This window comes from Micropterus salmoides, unplaced genomic scaffold (genome assembly GCF_014851395.1).
Source record: "Micropterus salmoides isolate LMB-PRFRI ecotype aquatic unplaced genomic scaffold, ASM1485139v1 Ms_hic_scaffold_1, whole genome shotgun sequence".
Classification (NCBI taxonomy): domain Eukaryota; kingdom Metazoa; phylum Chordata; class Actinopteri; order Centrarchiformes; family Centrarchidae; genus Micropterus; species Micropterus salmoides.
This window is the reverse complement of record NW_024040040.1, coordinates 37,833,346-37,851,752: the sequence shown is the minus strand read 5'-3', so window position 1 is coordinate 37,851,752 and position 18,407 is coordinate 37,833,346. Positions and strand designations below refer to the sequence as shown.

The 18,407-nt window shown below is 39.4% G+C and overlaps 1 protein-coding gene across 2 annotated transcripts in view; it reads left to right on the top strand.

Moving 5' to 3' along the window:
• tpk1 (thiamin pyrophosphokinase 1) overlaps positions 1–18,407 on the top strand; it is a 69,338-nt gene that overhangs the window by 9,331 nt on the left and 41,600 nt on the right. For both annotated transcript variants that reach the window (XM_038726334.1, XM_038726324.1), the window contains exon 4: positions 13,254–13,323. In XM_038726334.1, the coding sequence (XP_038582262.1) occupies positions 13,254–13,323 (70 nt within the window). The remainder of the gene's footprint in view (positions 1–13,253; positions 13,324–18,407) is intronic.

The following is an 18,407-nucleotide window of genomic DNA, read 5'->3' as shown; positions in this document are numbered from 1 at the left end:
CATAAAATGACTATTTTGCAGAAAATAATTTTCCTTTCTGCACAGGTGACTTTTTATTTTATTAACTCCTGTGACTGCATGACCTGAACAATGATTAGAATCAAAACAAAGTTATTATTATACAAAAGGCATTTCCATTGCATTCACAGCCGTAATATGCAACAATGTTTTTGTTGCCCCTTGAGACACTGCCTCTTCTACAACATCATTAAATAGCATCATTTTTTTCCTGAACTTTTCCAGACACAAGCATCAACAATTAAACTGTGTCTATGACATGCGGAAACAGGGTCATTTAAGTATACATATAAACCAGAAATGTATGTGAAGGGCTATACGGATACCTTAAAAGGTCTGTATGCATTTCATTCATTATTTTCAGATGCTGTCAGCTTTCACAGCACTGAGCCATATACTTAACTGTATAATTTGTTTTTATATGCGTTCAATCTCATTGAAAGCACTCTCTATTGTGAGGTGTCATGGCAACAATGATGGCACATCCATTCTGATTCATTGTGTGATAACTGTGTGTATACATTCACTAAACATAATTGGTTGGTAAATAATGTGAACACAGGCGGTGGCAGTAAGTGTCCACTCAGCGGGCGAGTGACAGGGTTGACATAAACAACCCACTGGGCCCAAGACCCTTGTATTCAGAATGTGTCGTGTCTCGCCGTGAAGATTTTCTCATTCATGCACAGCCCTTGCTTATACATTAACAAAAAACACAATTTTCTGTGGATAAAGGGGCAGAACATTTCAAGCACGACCGGGGCTGTGTATTCATATCCGAACATACAGTACTTGTATAATACAAGCTCACTGAATGGTCATCCCCAGGGACATGTTGATGATTATTGTTGAAGATGGGAAAAACTGTGATCAGTCACTTTAACAAGTTAGCTGGCAGTTTATGAATCAAGGCCATCCCTTAGATTCCAACCACTCTTTCGTAGTTGGTAACTAGAGGAAATCAAAATGGATTTGATTTTCCTTCTGCTTCATGAATACTCCAAGGCTCTTTATCAGAGTAAAAGACAAATAAGAATTAAAAAAAAAACTTGCACTAAAGGTTCATCTTAAAAAGAGGAAAAGGGGAGTAGAGTTCCAGACCCCCTGAGGTGCTACTTGCAAGATGCGTTGATGCATAGCGGTGGTGCTGCTCGGCTGTGATGTGTTAAATATGCAAAGCTGACTTTGAGCCTTTAAACCAGGCAGTGTCATCTCAACCTGTATCCCATAACTTTGTTTTTCTGTTAAATCTGGTGAACTGATCAGAAACAGAGCCTAACTGAACATGAACCGAACTGTTCACGAATTTATCACGCATGTGGTTTTATCAAGGATGGAGTGGAGAGAAGTGGCCTGGATCCCTGGTTCTCTTTTGACGCTAAGACCATGAAACAACAACAACAAACAAAACTGTAGGCACACTAATTTATAAAAAATGTAATACACAGACTTATGCAATCAGGGAAGAATGTTAGTAAACAAAGTAACTTTGAAGCCAAACTTGTGATTAATACCATATCAGATTGAATTTTAATGAACACTGCTTTGATATTCTTTTCAACTTAGGAAAAACCCAAGAGGCACCTGAGCTCTTTCCATCGCACAGCAGTCACATGTTTAGTTAGATGCTCTTGATCTTTGCCTTAATAATAGAGGACCTCTAGAAAATGTTTAATGGCATTAGACAAAGCAATTCCCTTATCTGATTTCACACCAGAGGTTGTCTGCTGCCTCCAGATAAAGATTCTTTGGTCAGTGTATTAAGTGAGGAAAATAGAAAATGTGGGATTTAAAGAAAGAAAAACATAAAACATTCATCAAAAGGATTTTGATACCTCTTAAATGAAAGGGAATGTATTTGATGCAAAAGCCTTACACTGTACATATAGAATAGAGCCCGACCGATAAATCGGTGTGCCGAAACTATCAGCCAATTTGAGCTAATTGCAGATTAGAAATTAAATTGGTATCGGTGTTTATAACAGCTGATAAATGACCATTATGTTTTTTTTCAATTGCTAAGATGCAATGGTCACAGCTGAAGATACTTTTTCAAAACTCTTCACACAGTCTGCATTACCAACATGCATCTTGGCCAAACACTTAATCTGACCTCCAAAAGTCACTCAAACCACCAAAAGACTTCGTACAAGTCTCAAAATAGACTCGTTCAACCAAAACACTGGCAACAATTCTCATTTAGAAAGCATACAGTTTCACTCGTAACACACTGACCTACAAAACACTAAAAACAGGGAGCATTACATAAATGAAGAACTTAAATAAATAAATTAGGTTTTCATTATACAAAAACAATAACTTATTTTTACTTTGATGGTACTAAAGTATATGTAACAAGAATGCATCAGAAATGCAGCAATTTGCTTCAATATCCTTTATTTGTTCTGTATCTGTGGATAGTATTGTAAACTGTGAAAAATGTTACTGTAAATTGAAACCAAACCCCCCACCCCACAAATTTCTGGAATTCCACGGCTGCAAACAGTAATACAAGAAACACCTCAAAAACTCATAACGTACAGTACTTGAGGGTGCTGGTCCTCCCTCTCTGTTGCATTTGGCCACAAGTTCTCATCAACATCACATCTTATGTCTTCCCTAGCGATGCATCTTGGAAAGTATTTTCTGGAATGTCTAATCCAACCCTGGCAGTCTGCAGGAGATGTGTCTCCACATCCCGCATTCATGGCATCCAGTAAGGTCATCTGGTCATGTGGATGGTGGTCATACACCTTTCACCTCCATGCAGAGAAAAACTCCTCTATGGGGTTTCGGAAGGGGGAGTATGGAGGCAGGAGTAGTACTGACATCCTGGGATGTGCAGCGAACCAGTCTGTAACTGCAGCAGAGTGGTGGAATGCCACATTATCCCACACAACAACAAAGATAGGGGAGTTTCTTGCTCCTCTCTCCTCCGCTGGCGCAAGGCGATTATGCAGGTCATCCAGGAAAGACATGAGCCTCTGCGTATTGTAGGGACCAATGAGTGGTTTGTGTAACAGCAAACCATCATTGGATAGTGCTGCACACATCGTGATGTTAGCTCCTCTCTGCCCTGGGACATCCACGGTTGCTCTCTGTCCAATCACATTTCTTCCCCTGCGGCGTGTTTTTGCCAGGTTGAATCCAGCTTCAGCCACAAAGATGAATGTATGTGCAGTTTCCCTGGCTTCCAGCTCCATTACTCTCTAAAATACAGTAAATACACAGTTTTACAGGACTTCACATTATGCATCACTGTGTATATTCCCTGACTGATTATTGAACATCTTACCTGGACATATTGATAACGGCGTTCTTTCACACGTTCACAGTTTCTCTCGAATGGTACAGTGGACAACTGCTTTGTCCTTATTTTATGTTTCTCCAGGACTCTGGCAATTGTCCAAATTTCCAAAAGTGATATTGTCTGCCTACTAAGATTTTTTACTTATTTTAATCTGGTCACTGCAGAAATTCAGTACATTTACCATAAATCTGTTTTGAATGTGTTTTTAACAGTTTTGGACTCAGTGTGTCAGCATTAGAAAAATGTGCTGCAGATATACAGTGTTTTGCAGGTAGTGAAGTAGTAATGAGAAAAGAGTTCATGAATTTTGGAGAAACGGGTTATTGACTGCATTTTGTGTGAAAGCAATGAAAAATGATTCACAGTTTGGTCCACATACACTTCTGTTGCGCTGACTGTGTGAAGAGTTTTGACAATGTGACTTCTGTTTTGACCCATGCAGGTTAGCAATTGAAAAACACTGTAAAAAAGAAACTAAGATGGATCCATCAAACTTGTTATGAGTGTTGTTGTTGCACAGTATATCCACTCTACTGCTCCACTGTTGGCAGCACAGGTTTGGAAAGCCTTATATCCAAAACAATTTACAGTAAACAGTTTACTTTTAAACTGCATTGTGTTATGTTATCTTGAGGAGGTCTCTCAACTACACATAACAAATGTTAAGGATAATCTTTGCTTATGTTATGTGTTTCTGAAAAGGAGGAGAAAAAAAGAATATCGGCTGACATATTGGAATATCGGATTTTAAAATTGGTCTCATATCGGTCTGGCTCTAATTTATTTTATTTATTTAAAAAAGGGACAGTGCACATTAATGAACAGACAGGTTGTTACAAAGGTCAGTCCAACAAAGGACAACATAACAAAACAATAGAAGGAATAGTATAATACACCATGTTAAACAAGACGGTCATAATGCTTTGCTATGCAGATCATGAGCTAGTTACTAAAGTGAATCTAAATCTAGAGTAAAGGGAAAGGCCATTTTTCTGTAGGTCTGCACAAGATGGTAATATTGCTTGTTTTTCAGAAAATTGCAGTTGCTGTTTGATTTTGAAATGCACCTGAATCATTTGTAATTTTTAATCTAAACTGAAGACTCACTGAAGATTCAATATTGAGCTTAAGTGATCTGTTTTCCACTAACATTGGGAGATAATTTGACTTATAATAGAGTCTTTACACCCTGTTGATTGTAAGTGACCCTCAACAGTGTTTTGAAATTGATGTATAGCTTTAATCACCTTACTTTGTATCCACACTGTGACCAGACGAGCAAAGTTTAACTGCTATACTCTAGGGATTCAATCTTACATAAACACATTGTGGTTTTGCATATCCTTTTGCAAATTGTCTCATAAATGTTTTTCACATTCAAAACTTAATAACTAATACACAAACAAGAATCACAAGGCAACCCTTCCATCAAATCATAAAACCAATCAACTGCACCATTTGGTGACCACTGTGAGATATGTGGACATATCAGAAGTACTTTAACAGCATTTTGCACCTTATTGTCATATGGCAGATTTGTACATTTGCTCCCACTTAAGGCTACTCAGACGTTTTAGTTTTTTTTAAATGTGTTGCAAGTGATGCTGTGGTATGGATGTCAGAAATTGGGAAGCTTTCTTGATCAGTTTTGCTCTTGGCAGCGTTGCACATGGGACTTGAAGGAGTTATGACACGACAATGATGGTGCATGAATGGCGGATCTCAGATCAGTAAACACGCTTGTAGCAAGTTTATCGTTCCTCACTTGATATGCCATGTATTTTTTATGTTGTTTATGAGCGAAACAGATGTCGGTGTGCGCATGAGCGTGTCCTGAGTGTGTGTGTCACTCTCCAGATGGTTGTTCACCTATAGGCCTCGTAGCGACGTCTCCACCCTTACAGCCACAGACATCTGCACTCTCTCTCTCTCTTCTCTCGCTCTCTCTCTCACACACACACACACACATGCACATACACACCGGCACTCTCAGGTCCTCTGATGTGCTGCCCCTGGGCCCCCTCATCACCTGTGGGAGAGGTAGAGCAGCAGGGAGCAAAGGAGCGATGGAGGCTAGAAGAGTGCAACACGGATCAAAGGGAAACTCATTTACGGGTGCAGAGCGTGATGTTGTGAGGTGGGATCAAGCTGCTTATCTCACTCACGCACCCTCTCCCTGATCTACACCATCACCCACTTGCTCATCTAGTCATTCACATACACTAAGTCGTTCACTCAGTAAATCAGTCCCTCATTTACTTACTCACAGCTTAACTCACCGTGTAACAACACAAACAAGTGAATCAATAAAGTTATCAGTTAAGGGAACTGTCTCTACAAGACAAAAAATCTTAAAGTGCTTCTTTTCATCATTTGTCGATGTGGAGCTGCTTGCTGAAGTTGACGTTTTTGAGCATCACCCCATCAGCCAGCGGAGGATCAGCCTTGCAGTCAAGGTCGGTTGGGTGATGTAGCTGCAGTGCGTTGGCGTGCGCGTACACGCTTCTGCACTTCGGCATTTAAGCACACGTGTCCGATGGAGTAACTAGATATGTGGAGAATTCGAGGAGTTAGGGAGGACTTTTCGACAGAGATCAAAAGAAAGCTAAAAAGGAAATTCTTGTAACTGTCAATGGGAGGAAGAAGAGAACGATTGGAAGAGCTGGTGAAAGTGTGCCACCTAGAATAACAAAGATGGAGCAGAAGAATAAAGAGTAACAGAGTGGAGCTGGAGAGAAAGAAAATTAGGTGTTTGTGCGGGAAATCAATCAGATTTGAGGCAAGGTGTAGAGATCAGGGTGGATCTGGAGACAGGGTGTCAGATGGAGGGGGAGACATGGACTGATAGATGAAGGGAGGGCGTCAAGGCATCATAATAAGGATAATAATCTTTTCACCACTCTCTGTGACCGTTTGACCTCTCCTATACTGCGCTAAAGCCCCAACCTGACAGGCATTAATCCTCACCACTAACGTCATCAATACTGTCCTGCTATAGAATATACCCCCATATCCTTTGTGTGTGTGTGTGTGTTTCTGCATGAACGTGTACATGCATCTTTTCTGTGTCAGAACTCCGCAGCGACATAGATGATTAAAAGGCATTGAAATGACAGTTTTAGCACTGCGTGTGGATGTGCATTATCTCCTGCCCACCACATGTATCTGTCACACAGCAGAGTGAGTGACAGAAGGAGTTGGTTTTGAATAATGGAAGGAAGGGATTATTATGACTAGTTAATTTACAAGGTCATCTGTGACTGCTTCTGCTGTGCCTGCACTGCTGGCATCATATCACCGTCAGGATTCACACAACAGCTATGTCTCTTAGAATTTTCTGTTGAGTTTGTTTGTCATCTTCTTATGCTGTGAAGAGAAAAGGTAGATGGGAGTTGGTTAGGCTTTTGCATTCACAATTGTGGCGTGCTTCAAATAGCCGGCAATTTGTTGTTTTCAGTGGGAGAATGACAGTAATTGTATATAGTCAACGCCTGTGGAAGGAGCGCAGATGGAGAGATAATCTTTATCAAGTTGAGTTTACCCACTTTTGCCATTTACTGTGATGACAAATTGAATGTTGAGAGTTCTTGAAAGACAGATGCTCCAACAGGCATTTGAAAGTTTCTCTTACAATGCAAATCAACGTTTGAATAAACTGACATGTTCGTGTGACTTAGTAGTAGGAAGTTGTGTCAAGAACAGCAACCTTCAAACAACAGCAGAGGCACACTATTTGGGGAATATGGTTGTATATACTGTGTAACAGTAGAAATGTGTCCACCGGCAGAGATTTGGCAAAACTGTTTCCACCATCTGCAGGAGCTTTCTCTTAGTGTCTGCTATATATTCCGGGCAGGCTATGTAGCAAATCAGGGTTGTGATATTGCGTACACATGATTTGGGCAGCAGGACTACTTACCCCATTCTCATGTGACGAGATGTCGGTTGGTGGCGGTAACGCACCTCTAAACTGATTTGCCACCTGTCATAGAAGAAGAAAGTGACAAGAAAACATGGAGGAGGAGAGTGAAATTGTAACTACAGACCAGGAGGGTTTTTTTTTGTTTGCACGGAAGTACGGTCATTTTAAACCATTTCTTAATTGAATTTACAGAACAATTAGGCTACTGTAGCATGAATTATACCATTACAGAGATATAAAATTACATATTCTACGACAGAAGATTTGGGTCGTGACCCCTGTTTGACATGAAGACACAAAGACAATTAAAGCTATAAAAATATGGTTGCACACTTAAAGTCTTTGACCTTAATACAGGGAACAAAGTTATTTACTGTGGCACAGGAACATAAAATATAAAATCAATTACTGATAAATGCAAAGCAGTACAAAAAAGCACAGGGTTTCCCATAGGAAAATGGTTTGCTATCACGGCTATTGATGATACCCATTTCAAGTCCAGCTGGTCAATACCAATCTCAAACTTCAACTGGACCAGACTGTATAGGATATATTGTAAATGTAAATGCTCCGTATTTGTATTGCCTTTCTAGACTTTTCGACCACTCAAAGCGCTTTTACATTACATCGCATTCACACACATTTATACACTGGCGGAACAGTATTTTGCCCAAGGATACTTCATGCAGCCTGGAGGAGCCGGGGATTGAACCGCCGACCTTCCAATTAACAGGCAGCCCCAACTGTGTCCAACTGGTGATTATCAGACATGTTGTCTGACCTATAGTGCATCGTCAAGTATTTTTCTCACATGTAAGTATCTGATTGTGATTACTCCACAACATATCTATGACGTAATCGATCAGAAAGTCACCTACTGAACAGAAACTGACACATCCTGACACATGTCATCTTGTTATCAATACGGCAGTTTAAACAGTCACCTCAAATATTAATACATGGCCTTTACTGTGTAATGAAGTGCCAATTCTCATTTTCCCTGAAGCCTAAAAGGATAATATATTGTATGAAGTTGTCATAGTTTCTTCTGATGTTAGTGGGGGCATTGAAAATGCTGCGGTAAACCCAACATAAAGATTCAGAATGTAATAAAAAATTATCAGTTTGAAATGATTGAAAATGACTACTCATTAATATTGAGCGGTAAGGGACTTTTTGCTTAGCATTAGCAAGGAGAAGTCTCATATGATATAAGACTGACTGACCTTTTGTTACACCACAGTGTGTATGAAATATGGTCAGAAAATGCATATAATGGGAAATTATACAAATGGAATGAAAAGTAGATCATTTGATTGTTATGTTATAGCCACACAAATCACATTAAACATCTCAGATTTACTGGAGCTGTGTGTGTTTTAATGGCATGCCATGCAAACAGAGCTGAGTAAATGATTGACAGACCGAAGTAACTGTTCTAGAACCCTAAGTCTGAAATTATTCTGTGTGTGTGTGTGAGAATGTACTTATACACAGATAATGACTGATAGCTTTACAGTCTGTCACCACCAGGCTTAAAGAGGAGTTTCTCTGTTTTTCGAAAAGTTGTCAGTTGAAAAGTTTCTCAGCCTTTGCACTCTGTCAGAGATAATGACTAATTTACATTCCAATCATTTCTTGACGTGGAACATTGACAGCAGGTGGTGATGGTTCTGAATAAAAGCACTACCTTGTGTATAAGTGTCTTATTTACATCACCGCAAATACTTCTGTATTCTCTCAGATTGAGAAGGAAATCCCCCTCTGTTGGAATAATCATTCGTCTCTATTTAATTCTGATAATCGAGTCTACTTTAGTGTATGTGTGAGTCTGTGTTAGCATGCACATTTACAGTATATAGTTGTGACACAGTTTGCATTGTTGCTAAAGATATTTTTAGAGGTCAAGGTGATAATTTGTGCACGATGTATGGACATAATGGCCGTGAATATGGGGGTAATGCAAAGTTTACAAAAATGTGAATTTATATTGACCTGAAGTGTGGTCTATGTAGTCTAAAGGAAACACAAAGTATCGTCATGTAGATAGTTAAACACCTGTTTGGCGAAGAAAATTTTATTTAATAAATTTAAAATTTATTTAATAAATTTAAAATTTATACCCAATTCGATACCACGGTTAAAAAAACAACAATACATACAATATACAATACAATAATTCCAATGTTTAATATAAACATTCAAACATTTCAAAAAACAGCTAACAGCTGTGAAAGTTGTTAGAGGATGTCCAGGACAGATGAAAGGTGATTTGGTGATAAATGAGCAAGCTATTGCAATTACAACCTTGCAATGTGCATGATTAATCCATTTTATGAATTTTTTTTTATTTTTTATTTTTTTTACAAACTGTTTAAGAGTTGTCACTATCTAAATTGGCAGTGGTTTAAGATTTCTATGTCGAAAAACCATTATTTAAGATTTAAATGGATCATATTGCACTAAGACGGTCCCTAACTCTGCCTATTGTGGCTGGCGCTTTGGACAGACATTCAGTTCTTTGTGCTCTCTACTGCATTGTCATCTTTGGTGATTTTGACTTGATCAAAACTGTGAAACGTCTGCCTAAATAAGCTCTCCAACATATCCCAGAACTGAGAGACTTTGACGTGGAGCTATTAAAGGTACCAGCTGTCAAAACCGACAAGTGTTAAATATTAAACTGACGATGATCATTTCAAGCTATTCCACTGATCGACAGTCGGTGGCGGTAACTAGAATACGGCATCAAAGGCAGGGAAGAAAAGAGTGTTAGCTAGCATACTTGCATGTAAATGATAAAGGTTTAAGGGGCAAATTCACAAAAGGATTGTGCAGATGAACATTTAACAGCCTCAAAACAAGGGCAGATTACACTTGCTGCAATGTTTGGGCATGTAATATCATTAGGGCAATAGCTTTGTGGAACGGACCTTGAGACAGGGCATATAGTGGTTGCAAGTGATTCATGGTGCAGTCAGCGGCTGCAATTCATTCTTTGTGAATTCGCCCCTAAACTATTAAAAGAAATTGACTTGAACATAATGCATTAAAGGCCCTGCACACCCAGACAGGTGCTTTCAGTTCTTGTCTGATTACACCTATGATCAGTTTGAAGATGGGCAAAGCTACGCTGTGGTGTTCGTTAGGTCACCGCACCTTTTTCACTGCAGATATTTTGGTATGTCATAACTGGAAAAACACAGGTTGTGACAAAGGTTAATAAGAATGATAAAGGTGTAATTAGTGTCACCCTAACAGGGCACTGAGGGAGATGTCAGTCAAGCAGTCTGTATAGAGCTGAGAAGACACCTAATTGGGCAGCAAAATTTAAATCACCTGTGATGCATAGGTGTGCATGGCCTTTAAAGACATTTGGGTGGCCTCAGGAAACACAGTACATTTTAGTCTGCATGTAACCACAGCTTCCCCGGACTAAGCATTGCATTCACCAATGAAAAATCGGCTGCTATGAGAGGATTTTTCAGCTCTGGACAGATGTCACGGCAGCAAACATTTTTCTTCCAAATGGATGCTTGTGAGGTATACAGTATAGAAATGCTCTGTTCAAGTTACAAACTAATCTACCAGGAATGTGTTCTTGCTTGCACATATCATTTTGTCCAGCGCAGAGCGTTACTCGATGTATCGCAGCCAAAGTTGAACCAGGTTCAAATTCTTTGTTGGATGACTCTGTGTTTTTTCCCCACAGCCCTTTGCATTAGGAGCCACCGCTGTTGTTGTTATAATACTAATCAGCAGTACTTTAAGAGAAATCTGACTATTACGGTTTTTATAAGACAGCTGCTGAGATGCATGATGCTATAAAGTCTGGTTCTGGAGGCGAGACAGGGTCCAAACCAGTGTGAGCAAAGTGTGTGTGATAAAATGGTGAATTAGTGTTTAGAAAAGTGAAGAGAAATTCAAATCAGGGTGAAATTCATCTCACTTTGACTTTTCCAGATTGTTTGTAGTGACTTGTATGCGGGCACATGGCCACATGCAGTAAACCAGATCACATGTGGAAGAGGTAGCTTATCCTGTACCATATCCTGTATCACATGCACACGGGCATGTGCACACTTGGGGAATGGACACAGTTGGAGAAAGAACGCCGAAGGGACAGAAAAACGTGTACAACAGTTGCCCGTCTCTTTGGTGCAGGCTTTAGTTAGTTTTAAACTAGGTACAAGTTGAAAACTACAGCTGATTCTTTGAAGTTTTTCCCCTATGTGCGCCACAACAGCCCCAAACAGAAAAAAAGCTTTTAAAAAATAGGCTGCCTGTTCAATTTGAATAGAATGGAGGCCATGAAAGAGCATACATTTGCAAATAGTTTGCATCTAATTTAGTGCAACTTGAATGCCATTTTAAGAATAGCAAGTAACCGCCTCATTTTTCTGTTTTTAAAATCAGAAAAGATAAGTGCTCTTTCACTGACTGCCTTAAAAAGGTCAAATCAAACTTTTTAACCATCAAGATTTACTTGTTTGTGTAGAGTGCTATTTATTAAGTTTACCTTGGCAGAAAGGTGGTTTCTTTCTAACTAATTTGGGCCTAATTCAAACTTTTTCAAAAAAAATCAAAAAAGTGTTTTTAATGATTGAAGTAAGTGTATTTATTTAACTTGTAGTGTTGTGTAGGGCTTTACAATTAAGTATTAAGTATTCGAAACTGAAATTCAGAGCCTCTAAATGTTACCATGTCGGTTATTTTGGTTATTTATAAATATTTTCTCTACAGTGTGTGTTCATGTACTTTCCCCTTATAAACATACTAGTGAGTGTGTGGTCACGTGACTCCGCCCCGTCCAGTCCTGCTCAACTTCCAGACTGGAAACAGACATCCATTTTATTAACGGACATGCTCTGACCTACACTGTACATTTACTGCCAGACTGACAACAAACTTTAAATAAACCCAGCGTACAGTACAGTTTACAACAACAAACTTGAATATTCATCTTTGTGTATCACTGTATAATAACATTACATTTATATGGCTCTTGTCTAAACATAAAATAAGTCTGTGCATTGCATAGGTTGGCAGGTGTGTTGCCTTTAAGAAGAAAGCCATCAGGCTGATGTAAAAAATGATCAAGGTATGATTATTATTATTATACAAAATTATTTTTGAGAGGATTTGTACCAAACAGAGGTCTCCTTAAGTCTGTAGAATATGATGTGTCGGCCAGGACGTCTGTGCAGCACGACAACATTTAGTTTAAAACAGTATTTTCGTGCACGTTTCGTCTTTAACAAATATTGCCCCCCTGCATTTTGAAAATTGTAGTAAGCCATATTGCGATTTCAATAAATTTTCGATTTATTGTGCAGCCCCACTACAGAAGCTGTAGGTGTACTCACAAAAACCATGGACACTTTTTGCAAAGAAACTGCAGCACAGGGAGAGAGAGCATGCAATATATATTAAGAGTGGTAGTGGAATTTTGCCACATGTGTGATATGGCTGCTGCGAACGACACACAGTGTACAAGGCCATATCTTAGGCCATAATTTCTTGAAATGAAAATTCTTGTACAACTTGTGCGCATTAATGGTACGTCACATTTCCTAATTCCTTGCTTCCATTTGTTGTCACTATGGGCCATTCTTGCTTCAGTCCCACTCTTGTTGAACTAATCAGAAGTGGTGTTTCATGTCTGCGGTGAGGCTTTCCGAATGAGACTGGAAATTACACCTACATGCCACCAGTTAGACAAGACTAAGGTGGTGCACATAGATAGGAACATAAAAAATTGACTTAAGAATTGAAAAATTCTAAAGTTAAGTGGACACACATACCCTAAGCTCACCTCTGCATAAGTGGAAACTGGTTTATTGTGACCTTTATACCAGTTTAAACTGGGTTACATGTAACAATAACTTGGTTATATTTTAAAAGGCAGAAATGTGTCTTCAGTGAATGCAAGGTGTACCCTTCATTTGAAACGAATTGCCCAGTTACACTGACTAAAGTATCACTCTATCTGCCTTTCTGTAGCTGTCTTGAGGGCATGTGCTGATGGAGCTGCCAATCACCTTTATAACATCACTGCTGGAGACCGAGAAAGGTGAGTCTGTCTTGTGTTCCACATTTGCATTAGTTAATTTGTATTTTCACTTATGTTTCCTTTATGTATGTAGTAGTGTGGTTATGTTTGGGAAAAATTTGATAAAATTGAAAAAAAGTGCACACTGTTTTTAATAGCATTGTTTCTGACCAAAAAAAGTGGCAGCAGCAGCAGCAGCACTGTAATTGTGCATTCAGCAACCATGTGTTTGGTTGCGTGTGTGTGTGTGTGTGTTCCTGGTGAGAATATGCACTCTATGTATTAACGTTGTGTGTATGTGTGTGTGTTTCTGACAAAGTACTGTATGTGTGCATTCCACAACCACATTTTGTGTGTGTGCGGCTAATGGAGGACTGCTGTCAGGAAGGAGATGGATCTGGGGTTCACGGTGTCCCTGAAGTGTTGAGGCTTTCACATTAACACCCCGAGTATGAGCATGAGTGTGCATTTTGTCAGGCTGTGAATGTGATGCTATGTGTGTCTGTGTTTGTCTGTCTGCGTGCATGTTCTCACAATCCTTTCATCGCAGCAGCCCTTTTTAAGTTGTAGACATCTAAAGTGAGGACATTTTTCATTCACACTTTTTCAGTGGGTAAACTTAGTCTGGTCCTTGAGATTAGGCCTCGGTCTTACAACTAGGTTATTAAATCAATGTGTATGGTTAACTGATACACTAAAAACATCACATTAACTGTGGTGGAAGACCATGCACACTTTGCTATTAATGTTCATAATGTTTGCCAGGTCAAACATTTCAAGATAAAGCCAAAAACAGTAATTGTAACACAACTACTACAGGAAATTATATGGTGTAGACTTTACCTGATTGGTCAACATTCAGTGCAAACACTGATATAAAACACCTCCACACAGACAGCAGCAGTACATGCTTCAATTGAAAAAAAAAAAAAAAAAAAGACAAGGGTGTTTGTTTGGAGGATAAACAATCTCAGCCAGTCAAGATCATAAACAGAAGGAGGTAGAATAATTGAATTGCACACTGCAGTGATGACTGTCACAGTAAATGCTTAACAAACAGCAATAGTTTTCAAATGTTTAGTCATGTTTTTAGGTGGGAAAGAGGGTGCACAGTTAGAACTAGGATTAGAGCTAGGTTTGAGTTAAGAGTTTGCAAATACTGAGAGTTACAGTTGTTGTTGGAGAGGAACGAATGAATGAGGTCCACGCTAGTGCAGTAGGACAACCATGTATGTGTTTTGTGGGTTTACAATCTCCCCCCCTGTATTTTAAAAATAAAGCTAGTCATGTGTCTCCATCTCAGGGTGTGAGTTTGAGCATGTTAGGCCTGCTGGCAGAGGCATCGCTCATACTTCTGTCTGTTTGTGTGACACGGCAGATTCATCTTCTGACTCTCTTGTCCGAGCTCTGTCAGCAGCCCGCACAGTGGAGCTGACAGCCAGGCCTGCCTTTTAGCCTGACTGCTCGCAACCTGAAAAGTTATACATTACACAGGGAGGGTGGAGACTGGAGGAGACAAAAGCGAAGAAGGGGAGGAGGGCGAAAAGACGAAGGGAGTGTTTTACGGGTGGGGCTGTGTAAATCAATCATCAGCAAGTTAAGACGTATTTAACCTAACATTACCATAACTAATGGACTACAGAGAGGGAGAGGAGGGGAGGAAGGGAGAAGGAGATGCAAGTGATCAATCAAAGCCAAGTTTTATGAGTACTGGTATCACAGACAACAGCAGCAGCACGTAATCAAATAAGAGAGATGCAGGAAAAAGCAACCCACAATTAAAGATTAATAAAAACGACTGATTGTTTGATAAACATTATTTTGGAATGAAATGAAGCCAAGCAGAGTTGTGCCAGTTTCCGTTTATGTGTGTGAGTGGACATCTTAGGACTTACACCTTTCCCATAAATGCAGAGGAACATGTCAGCTTTTAAGATCCAGTTTTAAAAAGGGAAGCCGGTGCGCAAACATCAATTTGACCACGTTTACTGCAGTTCTGCTGGTGAATATGTAACTACGGTCAGATTTGTTGTCACTGCATTTCATTTGCATGTAAGGGAAACTGTGTTTGAGGAGGGCAAACTAAAATTGTAGCGTTAATTTTTTTTCAAAGCTGTTTCTTTGAAATCTAAACGATGACAAACCCCTCTGAAAAAGCAGTGGCCTTAGGTGAGGTGATAGGTGTGTGTATTTGTCCACGTCTGCCTTGACTGTGCATTTCCATCAGAAAATAATGAGGATAATAAAGTTTCCGGCCAGCCTCTATAGCCTACTGCTCTGCCACAAGAAGAGAGTGGGCGGACGGCCTCCCACAGTTAAAAGAAAGGCGCCACGTAATTTTCTGTCAAAATAGCCTTAATGGTAGTCATTAAGGGTGAAGAGAGGAGGGGGGGGCACGTCAGGCTAAGGCTTTCTGCCTCTCCTGACAACTGAAATGACAATGATTCAACTTCACTGTATGTAACATACTCACACCACACATCATTGATTTTCTATTAGCAGTTTTTCCTCTTAAGTTGTTATCTCTCTTGACATTTATGTATGCTCCTATCTCCACTGTTTTTAAACCATTCTTTGATGATATACATGGGTGACGTGTTCACTCTGGCTGACTTGATCACTCTGTTCAAGCAGTTGCTCAATTCTCAGAAATCTGGGTAACTTATTTGTTCTTTTCCTGGTACTAAATCTCAAGCACCACCTTTACATAGTTATATGAAATTGCCTCAAAGCCCCGTAATTGTGCCTTTGTAAGTGTTGCTCATACTCACAGGCTTTGTCTCTGTAGATTCGATCTGTCTTTTACTTTGTGATTATTCTGAATCTGCTACTTACTGTGTTAGCGCCAGACAAGAAGTTGTTTTTATCATCGATATGCATTTTGCACATTTAATAAACAGACCTTCAGTTTGAGGTTGGTCAACTGGCAGAATCAGCCACTAACTACTCAGCAGAGAGCCAAGTTCCACGCAAAACCTAACCAAAAATCTGCATCCAGTTAATGCTGGGGATAGGTTTTAGGGGCTGTGAGCTCAGGTGAATGTGGCTCTCAATTTCTGTCTCTTAAAGCTGTACTGATCTAAAATAATGTTTTGTTTAGCTAATGAAGGTAATGACTCAGTGGTTTATATAACTTTGCAGGCCCTTTGCACCAGCTGTGAAGAATCTGCCACTAGGAGCCAAATGTGCTGCACGTTTTGTACTGTTTGCTTAAGACATTATTGATATATGACAATACAACATGGTTTCTCTGTTTTTCCTTATCAGACACACACAAGGACACGTTAATTAACAGAACTCTCATCAGTCAAAGGAATGCACATAGCTGCTCCCGCTCAAACCAAACACACTGATATTCAAACAGTTATAAGCTCACCAACATGACCTCTGAGCAACTGTCAGCAATGGAAAGCTCTCACCTCATAAAATTAAATGGTAAATTATCATTTCATGCCAAACTTGCACTAAAATTGCTTTCATGTGGGCTCAGGCCCTTTCGTCGGAGCTGAGACCTCCGGCTGTCCTGTAAATCGAACATCATTTCAAAATGAAAAATTGCATTTTGTCTAATTTGTGCATCTAATCAAATCCTCTGAGAGGAGAAGAAGTCAAGAGACGGATGAACAGGGAGAGGAACACGGCTGAATGTGGGAGGAGGAAATTGTACACAAGCTGAGTTTATAAAATTTGCAGCTGTGTGTCGGTCTGTGTGTGTGTGTGTGTGTGTGTGTGTGTGTGTGTGTGTGTGTAGAGTTACTGGGAGATGCAGATTTGTGAATGTCAGTGTCAAGAGATTTTCAGTGCATAGTTGTGTCAGCACATGATTGTGTATGCATTTCGGTTTTGGGGAGATAATGTTGTCAGCCTCAGAAAATGAAGTTGTCAAGCGCGAGACTACTTATTTTATAAGACTTAGTGGCTAAGAGCTAACTCTGGCAGTCTGTCTTTCTGTTTGCCTGTCATGTCCATGTTTTCTCATTTACATATCACACGTTCTATTCTTTATGCTCACCAGAATTAGTATTTTAATTCGGTCCGTATCTCTTAGCATTGTGTTCAGGACCCCATTCGAGGTGACTTCATATGCAGATGGGGTCAGCCAAGACTAAGGCTGATTTTTTTATATGTTTTTAGAAATATTTTCAACAAAATGTATTGTAATCATCATATCATCCATTACAAGCTGTGTTCAGATATGCTGTAATAAAATTGGCACAGCTTGGGAACTGTTTCACTGCTGGGATATCGAAAATTATGTGACCTAAAAACAGGATCCCAGGCCAACAATTACGAGGATTACACTACAAATTAAACCGGGCAGGGGGTTCAAAACACTCACGAACTAACTGATGGCTGGTAAGTAAAGGCTCCTTCCTCGTAATTGCTTTCATTGCTCTTAGAAATTAGCAATATGCTGAGTCATTTCACAACTGTACCTTAGGTGGGCATAATATTTAATATGTAATGTTAATGCAGTAGGTCTGTTCTGTTAGTAGTAAATTCAGTTCTTAATCTCCAGTAATTAGCCACTATTAATGATTTTATGTTGCTCTTTATTATCATATCATATTTTATCAAGAAGCTCAAAGCCAAACGAGTTTTCTTGTGTTTTTTTGCCAAGATATTCCTTCACTATACTTGCTATGTTACACACACTTTTGTTTTTACAAAATGTGTGTTGTGCTATCATTAGTTTCTGTTAAGTTTATATATATTAGAATTGTAACAATTAAGGTTTATTAAAATTATAATTACACCCTCCCTCTTTCTATCTCTCTCTGACTCTCTCTAGTACAGATAGTAGCCCTGAGAGTAATTCTGAAAGTTAATAAAGTAAGTATGTGTGTGTGCTGTGTGTGTTTTGGGGATGAGGAGTGTGTGGAATTATGACTATGAGGCTATCAGACTAATCACCAGTAGTGGTAATAACCATAGGACCTATAAGCATCAAGCATTAACTTTGGGATTAGGCACTGTTGGAGCATAAATCACTGGATCACTGCTGGATGAACAAATCCAGGCACTACAGACACACATGCTTTCACAATCATGCACAAACTAAATTTTATTATTTCAATACAGATGAACATAAGCATGTTAAAGAC